General features: G+C 45.0%; 1 protein-coding gene across 1 annotated transcript; it reads right to left on the bottom strand.

Annotated features, from left to right (window-relative positions):
* Positions 1-6,655: 6,655 nt before the first annotated feature.
* KRR1 (KRR1 small subunit processome component homolog) lies at positions 6,656-13,931 on the bottom strand. Its single transcript, XM_080340630.1, has 10 exons — positions 13,741-13,931; positions 12,997-13,172; positions 12,356-12,490; positions 12,010-12,135; positions 11,836-11,919; positions 11,156-11,212; positions 10,499-10,669; positions 10,252-10,329; positions 10,042-10,135; positions 6,656-7,284 (listed from the first exon to the last, which is right to left on the bottom strand). The coding sequence occupies exons 1-10, from the start codon at positions 13,832-13,834 to the stop codon at positions 7,145-7,147; spliced, it is 1,155 nt and encodes a 384-aa protein (XP_080196756.1). The 5' UTR covers positions 13,835-13,931; the 3' UTR covers positions 6,656-7,144.
* Positions 13,932-15,627: the final 1,696 nt, after the last annotated feature.

The raw sequence follows: 15,627 nt of genomic DNA, 5'->3' as shown, positions 1-15,627 counted from the left end.
TTTTTTGTGGTTTTGGTTTTGATTTCATGTTTTGTTTTGTTTTGTTTTTCTGGGCATAGAGTTTTTGGATGCTGTTTCAAACAATAAATCATTATTACCTGCTTCCCATGTACAGCAATTGTGTATTTGCTATATGATCTAAAGCTTAACTGCTGGTGCACAAAAAAACCTTCACATTCAGCTCCAACCTGTACAATGCTGAGAAACACAATGCTGGGAAAGATGGCATAAATCTCCAAATAAAATCATGCTGTGCCCATAGTTATGCGTTTGGCTCAACAGCTGCCAGGGGCTGAGTCTCCCAGAACCTGCACATCTGGAGCAGGCAGAAAGCAGCAGGAGGCTGGAAGGAGCAGAGCTGCACAAGCTCACATCTGGACCATAGTGATCTGTATTTATTCAGAGGTGGGTTTAGATGCCCCTGCATCCTGCCCTGCCGCAGAGCACAGGCACACAGTGCTGTAAAGAAGCTGGGGAGTTCCCCTTGATGCTTGTTTCTGCAGTCCTGCCCCTGTGGTAGCTGTCAGTGTTTCTGCATACCCAGTCCCGACCCCACTGCTGGGGGTTTCTGAACTGGAACTGGGACCCAAAGTTTCTCATGTTACTCTTTCAGGTACTTAACTGCTTGCAGTAGAGTCGTCTCAGAACCACAGCATTCCCTGAATAAATAATTTTTCAAAATGCAAATATGGCTGGGGACAAAATTCTGAATTTTGACCTTGATATATCTTTGCTCTTCATATATCTTTAGTTTCTTGGCTACCAGAGCTTCTGTAGCCAAGACATCATACTGGCAGACAGGAGATGAGCAGTTTCTTTTCCACACTTCAGTGACAAGGGTCTCAGTACCCATGCTGACCTACTTATGAGAGAGTCAAGCTCAGGTCTGTCTTCCAAACTAGGCAGATTAGGTTGTTTAAAACAAACAAACACCACAAACAGACAACAAACAAACAAACAAAACCCAGCAAACATTACAAAAGCAAGGCCATAGGTTTATCTGTTAAAAAGGGAGGCTGTTTTCCTCCTCCTTTGTGTTTTCACCGTTCTCTTTTGTGCAAGACCAAAGCCTCAAGCTTCATGTATCATAGAATCATAGAATACCATGTTGGAAGGGACCACAAGGATCATCTGGTCCAACCTTTCTTGGCAAAAGCACATTCTAGACAAGATGACCCAGCGCTCTGTCCAGCTGAATCTTAGAAATGTCCCTTGTTGGGGATTCTACCACTTCCCTGGGGAGATTATCCCAATGGCTGATTGTTCTCACTGTGAAAAATTTCCCTCTTGTGTCCAATCAGAATATCCCCAGGAGTAACTTGTACCCATTACCTCTCATCTTTTCCATCTGAAAATGGGATGGCAAGCGGCACACGGGCAGCAGGACTAACTCTGAGTACGCTCTCTTGCCTAGGGCTGCCACCCCAGCACAGCGTCTGCCCCCCAAGCACAGTGTCTGCCCCCCAAGCACGGCATCTGCCCCATGGCAGCCGTGTGCAGTTAGATCCTACCACTGCAAAGAGAAATGCAGGAGAGAAAAGAGCACACGCTGTTGTGTCCAGGGGCAAAAATGAGCTCAGCAGGAATTCTCCCCTGCTTAGTTTAATCAATGCTTGGTCTCCAGGAGAGCAAACAGAACGAACACAGAGCCCTTAAAGTTCAAAACGTTCACAGCACTGTCATTTAACTGTATACTTCAGCAGCTCTAAGGAAATACCATAGAAAAAGCTTCATTAAAAACTCTGTAAATCACTAGGGCTTAAGGGGAAAAAATCACAAAACTTTACAACACAGTATCTTTCAAACAAAAAAGCCTGGAAGTCAAAAAGTCAAAGCTAAACAACTACTGCATCTCATTTTAAGGACATTCAAAAATCCAGATATTTAACTCCTAATGATCAAACCACTTTGAGCTGTCCACACTTATCTCATGGCATAAATGCCCATGAATTCCATATGATAAATGCAAACCACTGATATATAAATACAGCCTTCGGGGTACTTTTTTGCAGCTCTGTAAACTCTAACATCAGTTTAAGGAGATAATTTGCAATAGTTCAAGCTGTTCTGAAAATACAAAAAAACCCTTTTTCACCCTTCCAAATCCTCTTTGTTTTCTATTCTTTACTTTTTATACAAGTGTTATAACTGTATAGTTATATTATCTGAGATAACAGATGCAAAAAGTACCAACATTGAGTCATGCAGGCAGTCACCAGTCAGATATGGACTCTTAACCAGACAAATCCCTTGGTTTAACTTGCATTCAGGAATATGAGTAGGCTTTCTTGATTTTCCATTTCAAGTAAATAAATGCCCAGCCAACAATCCCTGAGACCTGTCAACCATAACAAGACAAAAAGACTAAACACAATCCAAAGCCTTTTCGCTCCATAACAACAGAAAGACAAGACTCCCTGAAGTTTGTTAAAAGTTTTAGTACAGATAGAGATCTGATGCTAAAGCTATACAGATGCCTCAGCTGTGGGTCCTAAATTTAAAAAGCACAATTAAAGTGTATATATTAATAAAGTAATCATCAAAGTTTGAGTGGCAATCGTCCTCAAAGCCAAGAGTTGACCTGCATAAAGTTTGTATTGGGAACAAGAACTTCTTCACAGTGTCTGACCTGAAGCCCCATACGCAGCACTACTTTGATATGTTTGCAATAAAAACCAACACTAACATGAGCACCATGTATATTGGCACCTTTGCCAGAACAGAGGAGGAGGCTAAACAGAAAACAGTTGAACTGAAGCATAGCAAAGTTACAGATGTATTAATCAAGAGAAAGGGAGCCAAATTTCTATGGTTTGCTCCTGTTTCATCTCACCAAAAAGTCACCTTCTCTGTTCGTTCATGCCTGGATGCTGTTCAGATCCAAGTGAGAAGAGATGGAAAGCTTCTCTTGTCTGTAATGTGGAGGGTGTGCAGCAGTTCCAGCTTTGAGGAAAAGCAAAAGCTCATTAGGCTGAAAGGAAGCAAAAAAGGTGCTTCTCTGCTGAAGGTCCTGTCTACCACAAGGCCCAGCAAGCAGTTGTTTCCTTCCCCTCCTGAAGATACATGAATCAAAACCTTTTACAAACTCCACACATGTTCTTCAGTCACAGTGGCGTGGCTGGGGACACAGGAGAGAAACAAATTCTGCATCTACAAAAGGGAAGTTGGTGACAATTACAATTAAGAGCAGAAGAAAACAGCAGAACCAGTGCTTGGGTCCAGATACAAAGAAGAAATGGGAAAAGGTTCTCTGTAAATATCCACAGCCAGAACGCCCAGAAAGCAGTGACCACAGAGACAACCAAAGGCCTGCAGCCCAGCAAGTCCTACCTGCTGGACATTTACATGATAGGGTACAGTGGACACCCTGTGAAACATCGGAGCAAACTGGTGAAAACGACTAAATTTTGTTAGTGCTCTTCTACACTGAAATATATGGAACCCTGATATGAACATTATCCTTCCAGGTATACAGATTGACTAATTGCACAGCTGAGAAGTTGTGACCTGTATCTGTACTGTATAGAAAAGGTAACGACTTGTATATTTATGTTTACATAAGTAATTGTTTGGAGGAACTGAGGCTGGTGCTCTCTGATAGCATCTGGCAATGGTGTTACCATGTGTCCAGTGACCCATATGTGATGCTCAGTAGAGCTCCAAGGTAGGAGGAAACCCCAAAGGAACTTGCACTCCTTTGCATCCATATTACATGAACTGCTTCTAAATTATTTCATACTTAAAAGGCTGAGATAAATAATTCGTCCACCTTGTTATTCATAAACCAAGCACACAGACATACACTCTTTTTCTTCACATAGATGGTAGGATTTCTGTAAACTGTTTTAAAGAGTCTTGGTTTAAATGTTTATGTTTCTATGATTGTAAACCATTAAGAAATTTTAAAAGGAAGTTTTAAGTTATCAGAAGGTATTCCAGATCTCAAAGCTGTCATGTCATTCAAGTAGTAGTAGCAGATTTTAGACAGGTAGCAAATAGTTATGAATTTGGTAAACTTTGCATAAAAGGTAGGGCTGAAAACTTGGAATCAAAGTTAAAATTCTTATTCTCTCTTTTCTGGTGTTCATAGTGGTGGACTTGAAGAAGTCTACAACCCTTCCAATTGTCCAGATGCAAAGCAATCCTGATTCATAGAATCCCCGAGCATAGATTTTTATGCTACAGGAATAAACAAAGTTGTTATTCGTTGGCAAAACTGTGTTGATTGTAATGGTTCCTATTTTGATGAATAAAGATGTGTTTGAGCCTAGTTCTAATGACTGAAAACGCACAGTCCAATACCACAATTACTTTTGCACCAACCAACTAGCACTCGGAAGCCAGGCAAGGTCTCCTCCAATTAGGTCTGTCTGTTGAGACACTGGAATCGCTCCTCTGAGGCCAGTGGCTTGAAAAAGGAGAGGCCAGAGGAGAGTTTCCCAAGTGCTGCGAGGTAGGACTCCAGTTCTGGAGCAGTGATTGTACTGCGAATGGGAGGAGACTTGCGAAAGAAGAGATTGCAAGGTGCATCTGCGCAATGGAAGAAAAGGGGGAAGAACATGATCTGGTCCAAGGCCCTGAATTACATGAGCGTTCGTGTTTTGGATGACATTTATCTTGAAATCCCCTGAATAAAGCCTGTTACTGACTGTTGTCACTCCTGCTTCCAGCATGATTCCCGTGGTGTGGTACAGATTCCTAGAAGTTATTTTTCAGGGCTTTATTTCTCTTCCCATGTGCTCAGTATGGATAGGATTGTGATGGTATCTGGGGTTAAAGGGAGGAAGCGGGGGAAAGCGTGCAGAGTCCCATGTTGAAGTCTAGTTTTCATCCTTTCACCAAAGGCTGAAAAGAACCAAACCCTATAGCATCTCCTACAGACGCCTGGGCCGAACCCCCGTGGCCCCGCCCCTATGTGGCCTCGCCCCCTCTGTGGCCCCGCCCCTGCCCCGTAGCCCCGCCCCCGCCCCGTGGCTCTGTCCCATGGCCCAGCCCCTGCAATCTGTCTCCGTCCTGTGCCCCCGCCCCTGCCACGCCCCCTTCCCGTGGCCCCGCCCCCTCTGTGCCACCTCTGTGGCCCCGCCCCCGCCCCGTGGCTCTGTCCCATGGTCCAGCCCCTGCAGCCTGTCTCCGCCCTGTGGCCCCGCCCCTGCCACGCCCCCTTCTCGTGGTTCCGCCCACGCCCCGCCCCGTGGCTGAGGCCTTGGGCTCCTTGGCCGCCCGTATTTGGCGCCTGTGCAGTTCCGGCGCTCGGGCTGCGCACTAAATCGTATCCGTTAAGTAACGGCTGCAATTACTTTCAGTCATTGCTGACTCCTAAATAATATTTCTTTTCGGCGACGTGATGGGACCGGCCGCGAGCCGCGAGGAGGACTCACCCCAGCAGGTGCGATACCTGATGCGGAAACACTGGGCAGCGCGTGTTTATTTCAAAGCAGGAACACACGCACACTCACGGCACGAAGGGTCTTTCATTCTCCCCGAGACACCGGGCCGCCCTCAGCGCCCGCACAGCGGTGTCACCTGAGGGCTGGGTTTCTGGTGGGAAATGCACGTCGCAGTGGACCCTCACCAGCCAAACCTGCCACAGGAACAACGCTCACCCGCCAGCTCACACAGAAACAGAAAAGCCGCTCACAGGAGTGTGCACTCCCCTACAAACCAGTTACACACACCTGCTTCAGCCCCGCCCCGGGGGGGGGGCTCCTATACTTTCCTACCCCCGTGACTCTGAAATTTGGTTCCGCCCAACTTTAGCTCCAACCTATGTCACATCGAATCGCTCCCCCAGTGTCCACTCCTTTACTTCCCGCCCCCGTGACCCTGAAATGTGGTTCCATCCAACTTTAGTTCCGATCCGTGTCACATCGAATCCTTTCCCCTGTTTTCCTTCCTTTGCCTTCTTTCCCGCCCCCGTGACCCTGAACTTTGGTTCCGCCCAGCATTGGTTCTGCTTTGTATCACATCGAATCCCTTCTAGCCGTGTCCCCTCCTTTACTTTCTGCCCCGTGACCCTAAACTTTGGTTCTGCCCTGTGTCACATCAAATCCCTTCCCCCCGGTGTCCTCATCGTTTGCCCACCCCCATGACCCCGAGCTTTGGTTCCACCCAACATTGGTACTACCTGGTGTCACATCAAACCCCCCCCCATCCCCCCAGCGTGTTTCCCCCTTTATCTTCCCCCCCACACCCCTGTGACCCTGAACTTTGGTTCCCCCACATTAGCTCCCCCCTCCCAGACACTTGGGTGGCTACCTGGAAGCTGCAGACAACCAGCACTGTGGTTTTTAAGTCATGGTCATCCTCCCTGAAGGGGTTGGTGAGCTGCTTGGGCATCTGTGGCAGGGCCACCTTGTTCCCTGGGCCCCAGCCTGGCCCCAGATCCCCCTCTTGTCCCTGCCTCACCCCACATAGAAGAACTGCAGGAGGGTGAAGACAGGGACCCTCAGGTCCAGCTCATGCCCTGTGTAGCCCTCAGCCAGCTCCAGGAACAGCCATCTGATCAGGCAGGTGACAAAGAAGGTGTAAATAGTGATTGTCACCACGTGGACTTCATCAGATCACACAGAATATGCTTCAGTGGCCTCAGCCACTGGAAAAGAAGACGCAGGTTGTGCAGCAGACGAGTAATTAAAGGACTTAAGAACAATGTATTAAAATAGTTTATTAACATCAAGACAACACACACAAAAATAATCAGCTTTTACAGAAACAAAAGCATAATATAGTAATAAATCTTGCCCTATCTGCAAAAGTTATCACCACAAGTGAGGCTGCATGTGGTTTGGTTGTCTTTCACAGAAGAATTACCTTAAACTTCCACTGAGTTCTCTGATGTTAATATTTAACATCCTGCATACTTCTAAATGTTTCTATTACGAAACCTCTTTAGGCAGATAGATATTATCCAAGTACATGCTCTTATTTTCTCAAACAAGACAGCAGCATAAATTTTCTTCACCACCTTCCGCAATTTTGCACAGCTGCTTCAGGTCCACCTATTAAAACATACTTAGGAAAAGAGAATAATCTTTCTACCCAGTCTTTTCTTGTCCACGTTACACTGACAGCAAGAAGCCTCAAATCTTCCAAGTATGAAAATGTTCATTAATGTAGGAGACAAATGAGCATCTTGGGTGGTGAATTACTTTTTCTTTTTTTTCTTTTCATCTGCTGCCATTTTTAACTTGACTTGTTCCACAGGAAGTGCTCCTAATTTCTTCTTCTTTGCATTCTTTACCTTTTCCTTAATGGCTGCAATATCAATTTTTTTCTCAGTGGAGGCTACATGGTAAAAAAATACAAAGATAACATACATTAATTTTACTTATTCTAAATTTTAACCATCAACAAGATGACTTCATATGTAAACCTAGTAAACTGCATGCTGTGGCATTTTATGTTCACTAATGACTTTATCAACTATTCCAAAAATCAGTTTTGTTGAAACTCGTATTATCCACAAAGCTCTTTCAGCAGAAGTCGAATGAGAACATTCATATAAAAAATCCTATACAACTGCATTTGAACACAGAAGCCACACTCTGCATACACACAAACCATTATCACCCATGCCTCAGACCACAGACATACTCCTCCAAAATTAATACGTACACACTCTCATAGACACAGGCCCTATTGGTTTGGTTGGTGTCATGTGAGAAGAGAAGAAATGAGTTATTAAGTTGGTATAGCCAGAGCAACTTTCATGGCATTTTGTCTTTCTGCAAGTAACTAAGGTGGTAAAATCCCAGACATGCCCGTCCCATCCTTATACTCTCTGCCTGGCCACCCATTAACTGTTGGAAACAGGATGGGGAAGGGTGGGCTGGAGGAATATGATACAGACCTTTGATCCCTACATGAAAACCTTTATAAAAGACTACAGGCAGTGCCAAAGTACTTCAGTTAAACACTTAATGCTGAGCAACATTAATCACCTACTCTTTTGTTCCTCTAGGTGACGGTATTTTGTCTTATGGGACAAGTCACGAGTTCGGATCTAACTCTCCTACCTCACACAGTTAATTTCTACAGCTGGGTACCAGCTGTTCTCTTTGGATCTCATTCCTTCTCTACACATAAACTATTGCTGCCATTTATTCTTGGAAGACTGAAGGATTTCAGGTGAAAACACACAGCAGCTAGAACAGTATTTGAGATACAGTACAGTAAATAGCAGGATTACAAAAAATTTACTGTCATCAAAAAAAGTACTATATCAACACTATAGACCACATGCTTTTCAAAAAACATGTCCTCATAGGAGAGGTGTTCCAGCCCCCTGAGCATTTTGGTGGCCTCCTCTGGACCCTCTCCAACAGGTCCATGTCTTTGCTGTGCTGAGGACTCGAGAGCTGGACGCAGGGCTCCAGGTGGGGTCTCACCAGAGCAGAGAGGCAGAGGGGCAGAATCACCTCCCTCAACCTGATGGCCATGCTCCTTTTGATGCTGCCCAAGATATGATTTGCCTTCTGGGCTGCAAGCACCCGCTGTTGGCTTGTGTCCGATCTTTCTTCCACCAGTACCCCCAAGTCATCCTCCACAGGGCTCCTCTCAATCCCTCCATCCCCCAGCCTGTATTGATAACGAAGGTTGCCCCAATCCACGTGCAGGACCTTGCACTTGGCCTTGTTGAGCCTCATGAGATTCACATGGGACCACTTCTCAAGCTTGTCCAGGTCCCCCTGGATGGCATTTCATCCCTCAGGTGTGTCAACTGCACCACTCAGCTTGGTGTCATCTGCAAACTTGCTGAGGGTGCATGTGAACCCATTATCTATGTCACTGATGAAGATATTAAACAGTACTGGCCCCAATACTGACCCCTGAGGGACACTTGTCACTGCTGTCCATCCAGATGCTGAGCCATTGATCACTACCCTCTGGGTGCAACCATCTGGCTAGTTTCTCATCCAATGAACAGTCCACCCATCAAATCCATGCCTCTCCAATTTAGGGAGAAGGATGTTGTGGGGGGCACTGTCAAAGGCTTTATGGAAGCCCAGATAGATGGCAGGTGCTGTCCTTCCTCCGTCCACTGACACAGTTACTCCATTGTAGAAGGCCATTAGGTTGGTCAGGCAGAACTTGGTGAAGCTATGCTGGCTGTCCTGAATCAGCTCCCTGTCCTCCATGTGCCTTAGCACAGCTCCTAGGATAGGGATGTCAAACATATTTTCTCCAGGGGCCACAGCAGCCTCACAGTTGCTCTCAACTGGTAGAATGCAATTTTAGGCCTGTATAAATGTAACTACTTATACAGTCCTAAAATTGCATTCGACTCTTTGACGGCAGCCACAAGGCTGATGTGGCCCCCTGTTCTAGCAGGACCTGTTCCATGATCTCCCCAGGCATAGAGGTGAGGCTGACAGGTCAGTAGTTCCTGGGGTGCTCCTTTCTATCCTTTTTAAAAATGGGAGTGATGCTTCCCTTTTTCCAGTCACCAGGAACTTTACCTGACTGCTGTGACTTCTCACGTATCACACAGAGTGGCTTGTCAACTACATTAGCCAACTGCCTTGGGCTTGTGGGATGCATCTCATCAGGTCCTATAAACTTATGGATGTTCAGGTTCCTCAGGTGGTCACAAGCCTGAACCTCACAGTGGGAGGGACTTTGCTCCCCCAGTCCCTGTCTTGCGGTCCATCCACATCTTATACCAGTACTTGCTTGTGGTCTAAGTTTTCAAGTAAGTATTAACTTCCGGGTTTCTTTTTCTTATCAGAAAAGCCATTTGAACGCAAAAGTTATGGCAGTTTCACTACAAGACTGAAAGCCAAAAATTGCTGTAGTCAGAACAACCAATTGAGACGGCTGTCCCCAGTATCTCCATCAGGAAAGTGTTCTACAGAGCACTGTCATTTTATTGGTACAGAGTTATGGGCTGCATGATCTTTCTACTGTCCCTGGCAACTCTGGGCATTGATTCAACCACTAGGGTTTTTTTGTATGATCTTTCTTATTTTCTACAGCTGCATCTCTGAAAAATCTGTCAGCCTAGGAATTAACAGCAGGTTTTAGAACAGGAAAAAAAATTACCTTTCTTTGTTTTCACAACTGGCTTTTCCTTTGGTGGGATAAAAGCTTTATTTCTTTCTTCTTGTCTTTTCTTGGTTGCATCTGCTTGCTTTGCCTGAAGTTATCAATAAAAATGTGAATTATCAATAGAGCAGGCCAAAAGGGATAAAAAAAAATCCAAATCAGCAGTGAAATGCTTTTTAATTAAACAGTGGGTTAGAATAACTTTACCTTTATCTCTTCCATTCGCTTTCGTTTCCTCTGTCTTTCTTTCAAGAAGTATTCACCGCTTGCCAATTCTTTATCAATCTGCGCAAGACAAATATGGAGAAGCTTTAGATTATTATACTATTTAAGCCATATGTATAGCATCAGGAAATCAAAACTCGACAGAAAAGGCCTCCCAATCTCTTGTTAGCAAGAATGAGATTTCAAGTCACGCTGTATTCCTGCATAACGAAATAAAGTTTCAGCTGACCTGGCTTTCTGGCTGTGGAGGTGGGAATGGTGTGTACTCCTTCTTAATATTTTTCTTCTTTGGCTCCTTGCGTTTTTTCAAGTTCTTCCGCTTGAACTTGGGCAAAAATCTTTCCCAACTTTGTGATCTCAGTTCAGGATCTTTTGCTAATTCCCTCTTGATCATCAAAGTCTTCAGTAGTTTCAGAGTGTTGCAAATAAGTCATTAAAAAAAGAGTATTATAGTCATAGCCAAGAGCTCCAAACTACAAGATTTAGTAAACTTTTGCACAGTGAATACACTGCATCTGAACCTTCTATCTCTCACTTCGAGTAGAGGGGTTTAATTACAAACAGCAAACCAGACAAATAGATATGTCTCAAAATGGGGACAGAAAGCACTGGAGAAGGTGCCCCAGTTTAAATGAGCAAGTATCAAGCAAATAATCAAATTGAGGAAAGTTTTTATAAATTTTTCCTTTGATGTCTTCTCAGGTAGTGTTAAGGATATAATGGCTCTATATCCTGATGAAATAGAGAATATTAAAGTCAGATTTATTTTTTTTTTTTTTAAAAAGCACACTACACACATTTTCAAAACGTAAATTTTTAACATACAGCTCTCTGAGAAGAAACAGTATTTTCTTGTAAATAAAGATGCACAGTGGACCATGCTAACCTTAATGTTATATATGGGATGTATATTCTTCATGGTGTCCAGAACAACTTTTCTAACCTGTATTTAATTAACAGAAGAAAAAAAAAAAAGAGAACTGAGAACTCAGCAAGTATTTCATATTCCAATCAATTCAAGTACTGGGCATACTACCATGCTTCCTCCTCCCCCATCCCCAAAGCAGGCAGATTTAAAACAGTAATGCATATGACCGACTAGAAGGCAGAGCACTTCACAAATATCAATAATTCTCAGGTTTCTCCAGTATGCCTCACAAACATTACTTTCATGTTACCATGGATTCGACAGTGTTGTAAGAAACTCTTGCTTTTGACAAGCATTTTTCTCCTACATAGTTACGAAAACCACTATATGTTCCTTAAGGCTATAAATCATTATCTCCACAGTATTTTCACTCTTACAACTCTTATCTGAAACTACAAAAATTCTTGCTTAAAAAAAAAAAAAGAGTATTTCATAAATACTTTTTTACTTCAAAGACAGAAAGATCTGAAAGTCTAAACAAAATTAACCAGCAAAGACTATGGACATTTGTGTAAATGTAGCTTACTAACACATGGCTGAAAAGTCAGTAAGATACTCAAGGCTGCCAGGTCTTGCCTCTCGTCTGCCCTCGAGTTGGGCACAAACACTATCCAAACTGCTCATCTGCCTTCCCTTACCTCTTTTAGCCCACTAAAGGGTCCAAGAGCTGAAACAGTGTTGCCTTGCACCATAATATAACAGTTTGTTAACAGTTCCAGGGCCTACACCAAAAAAAAATAAAATAAATTAGTGTAAACTGAAGACTTGGCACAAACTTAGGTTTAAGAATTTTCTGGTTACTGCACCTATACCTTCAGAGTAGATCCTTTTGGCCCGAGAAGTCGTCCTCTTCTTTTTATAAAAGTGTCTCTCTTCCTCACCAGAGAGCCTATTTTAATGATGTCACATGCAACATCATCTTGAAGGATACGAACTGCCTAAAGAGACAAGAAGCAGGCAATATAATCTGAATGCAAATGTATTATTCAGAACAGTCAAGAGAATACTGCATTTTATTATTCTCACTTCACTTTCAGATATATTTACTTTAAATATACACTTTATTTTACTTGACTAACTTGAAAATCCCACATTTTGAAAACGTACTATAAGTATTCTGACAGAATTTGATACAAACTTCCAGGATTTAATACAAACCTGTTCAAATGGAACGCTTCTTGCCAAAAGTTTTATTAAATCTCTAGCCCTGATGATTGCATATGGATCAAAAGTCTTCTTAGTGGTAGTGACAGTCATACTTCCTTCAATTAGATCCAGCGTTGCATTCACATACTGCAACATTTGAAAAGAAATAGTAAAGCAGTCCCTAGATAAGAGCCTCAGAATTCATCTTTGGCAGTAAGAAGTTAAGAAACAGAACACTACACACTGAATATAGATCTGTTTTCCAAAATTTGTAAAGTAATTTTCAGCTTCGTGAAACTCACAGAGAGACACAAACAAAAAAGACTGAATATATGTGTCATAGGGCCCGAAAGACCATCTCCCTGTCTCTTTGAATTCTGGTGCAACAAAGTTGTCAGGATCTGGATGACAAGATGCTGCTGCTCCAAGGAGCTTTGCTGACATCGGTGAAGAACTGCAAGTCTGGCTACATAGACTCTCACCCACTTCAACGCTGATAAAAAAAAGACACTACCACTTCTAAACACAAGCACAGTAGAAATACACACAAATACAGCATCAGAAATGAAACATGCGCTATTTTTATAAGCTTCAGTAACACCTGTATCTCCCAAGAGATAACACATAATATCACAATCAGGAAGTATGCATACATGTTCATCCAAGGCTTTCTGGACAAGTGGCCAGCATTCTTTCAGGTACGCTTCTCTATACTTGGGGAATAATGTTGCAAAACTGCTTTCTTCCAGCAGCCCTTTGGGATTATCTTCTCTTGTAAATGCCGGCTCTTTCCATCCATCTGGCACAGTGAGAAGTTCAGATTCATCAACTGTTTTAAGTATTAAAGAAGAAAAAACAAAAAAGAAAAAAATAAGTTGTTTTTTCCTCCTCTTTCATCAGTGACTGTTACTTCTCCTTTCGGCTTAACAACAAAAGATACAACAACTGAAAGCAGGGACATGAAGTTTTGTTTAATACTCTGTTGAATCTGTTCAGCATCTGACAGTAGAAAAGTTAAGTCTTTAAGCTTTCAAAACCAAAAAATATTTCACGACTAGAATACGCGTCCTGAACAGGCTATAACACAAGAACAAGACACCCCAGGCTGAGGGGAGCACCCACTGCACTGCCAGGCCGGACGCACCACATCCAACACACACCCCTCTCCTACCCCAGCCCTGCAGGCCGGGACACAGCCTGCCCCACCCACGCTGTCTCTCCGCTTATACGAAACCGCGGCCAAGCTCCCCGGCCGCCGGTGGTTTCAGGCAGCCGGAGGGACCCCATGGGCCAGGTCGGAGCAGCAGGCCCACGGCCACAGGGGGGCAATCCTCCGCCCGAGGACTTCCCGGAGAGCCGGCTGCCAACCCTGCACGGACCCTCACTCCGCCTCCCACCTGTCGCCGCTTTCTTTTTGTTCTTATGTTTTTGTTTTTCTTTCTGCTTCGCCCCCGCCGCGGCCGCCTCAGGAGGATCCGCCATGTCCCCCATGCCCGGCGCCGGAAGCGGGTGGTGGCGGGAGGGCGCGGTGCACGCCGGGAGCGGTAGTCCCAGTGGGCGGGGCTTAGGGGAGCGGTGGCGGCTGCTGGGGCTTGGAGGGCGGGTTTTCTCTCTGCGCTCGGAGCAATGGGCGTTCTATGGGGCGGCTGTCCTAGGAGCACAAAGGTGGTGTTGTGTGCTAAGACTTAAGTAAAGCCTTTGTCACTGTTTCCCACGGCATCCTCCTGGAGAAGCTGGCTGCTGATGGCCTGGTCGGGCATCCTCTTTGCTGCGTAAAGATCTGGCTGGAGGGCTGGGCCCAAAGAGCTGTGGTGAACAGAGCCAAATCCAGTTGGTGGCTGGTCACAACTGGTGTTCCCCAGTTCTGTTTAATGTCTTTATCAATGATCTGGATGAGAGGATTGAGTGCACCCTCAGTAAGTTTGCAGATGGCACCAAATTGGATGGGAGTGTTGATCTGCTGGAGGGTAGGAAGGCTCTACAGAGGGATCTGAACTGCCTGGATCAATGGGCTGAGGCCAGTTGTAAGAGGTTCAACAAGGCCAAGAGCTGGGTCCTGCCCTTGGGTCACAACAACCCCAGGCAGCGCTACAGGCTCAGGGAAGAGTGGCTGGAAAGTGTCTGGAGGAAAAGGACCTGGGGGTGTTGGCAGCGGCTGAACATGAGCTAGAAGTGTGCCCAGGTGGGCAAAAAGGCCAACAGCATCCTGGCTTGTATCAGGAATAGTGTGGCCAGCAGGACTAGAGGATTGATCGTGCCCCTATACTAGCTGCTGGTGAGGCCCCACCTTGAATCCTGTATTCAGTTTTGTGCCCCTCACTCCAAGAAAGACATTGAGGTGCTGCAGAGAGTTCAGAGAAGGGCAAGAAAGCTGGTGAGGGGTCTGGAGCACAACTCTGATGAAGAGCAGCTGAGGGAACTGGGGCTGTTTAGCCTGGAGAAAAGGAGGTTGAGGGGAGACCTGATCACTGTCCACACCTACCTGAAAGGAGGTTGTAGCATGGAGGGTGTTGGTCTGTTCTCCCAAGTAAGAAGTTATAGGATGAGAGGAAACAGCCTCGAGTTGCACCAGGGGAAGTTTAGATTGTATGTTAGAAAAAATTACTTAATGGAAGGGGTTGTCAGGCATTGGAACAGGTTGCTCAGGGAAATAGTGGAGTCACCATCCCTGGAGGTGTTTAAAAGACATACAGATGGGGTTCTCAGGGACATGGTTTAGTACTAGAGCTAGGTTTTGGTTGGACTCTATGATCTTGAGGGTCTCTTGCAGCTGGAAAGATTCTGTGATTCTATAAAGCTGGTGCAGGCAGGGCTGCCTGCTCTGCCTCCCAGGCAGGGGCAGTGCTTGCCTTAGTCCCATGGAGCACAGGTGGCTGCACTCAGGAAGCAGGCATTGCACGCCTTGTGTCAGATCCGAACATCTCTTTGGTGCTTGTGAGCATAGAACATTCCCATGGTTCTCCATTGGGGTTGCTGTATGTCAGGGTGTGTCTGTGCCTGGGCAGCAGTGGCTCCTGTGAACACAGCACAGTCTGTCCCCAGCCAACAGGGTCTGGTGGGTGGTTGTGCAGCTGGAGGTTTCACACCCTTCCTGAGGGTGGGTCTGCAGCCCCTTCTTGACTCTGTGTCTCTACTCTGATTACACGCACAGGCTCTTAAGAAATTTAACACTGTAGTTGAGGTGAGAGACATATACCAAATGTCTTCTTTGCTTCCTCCTTTTTCATGTGAAACATCTTTTCTACCCATGTTCTCCAGCTATGAGTTTTCTATCAGTATTATGC

This window comes from Nesoenas mayeri, assembly GCF_963082525.1.
Source record: "Nesoenas mayeri genome assembly, chromosome: 1".
In the NCBI taxonomy this organism is placed as follows: domain Eukaryota; kingdom Metazoa; phylum Chordata; class Aves; order Columbiformes; family Columbidae; genus Nesoenas; species Nesoenas mayeri.
This window is presented reverse-complemented; position numbering and strand designations above follow the sequence as displayed.

Coding starts and splice junctions, on each gene's coding strand:
- KRR1 (XM_080340630.1), bottom strand. CDS start 13,834: ATGGGGGACATGGCGGATCCTCCTGAGGCGGCCGCGGCGGGGGCGAAG. Junction 10,330..10,498: donor CTCCACAGCCAGAAAGCCAG/GTCAGCTGAAAC, acceptor TGTCTTGCGCAG/ATTGATAAAGAATTGGCAAG. Junction 7,285..10,041: donor AGTTGTGAAAACAAAGAAAG/GTAATTTTTTTT, acceptor TTTACCATGTAG/CCTCCACTGAGAAAAAAATT.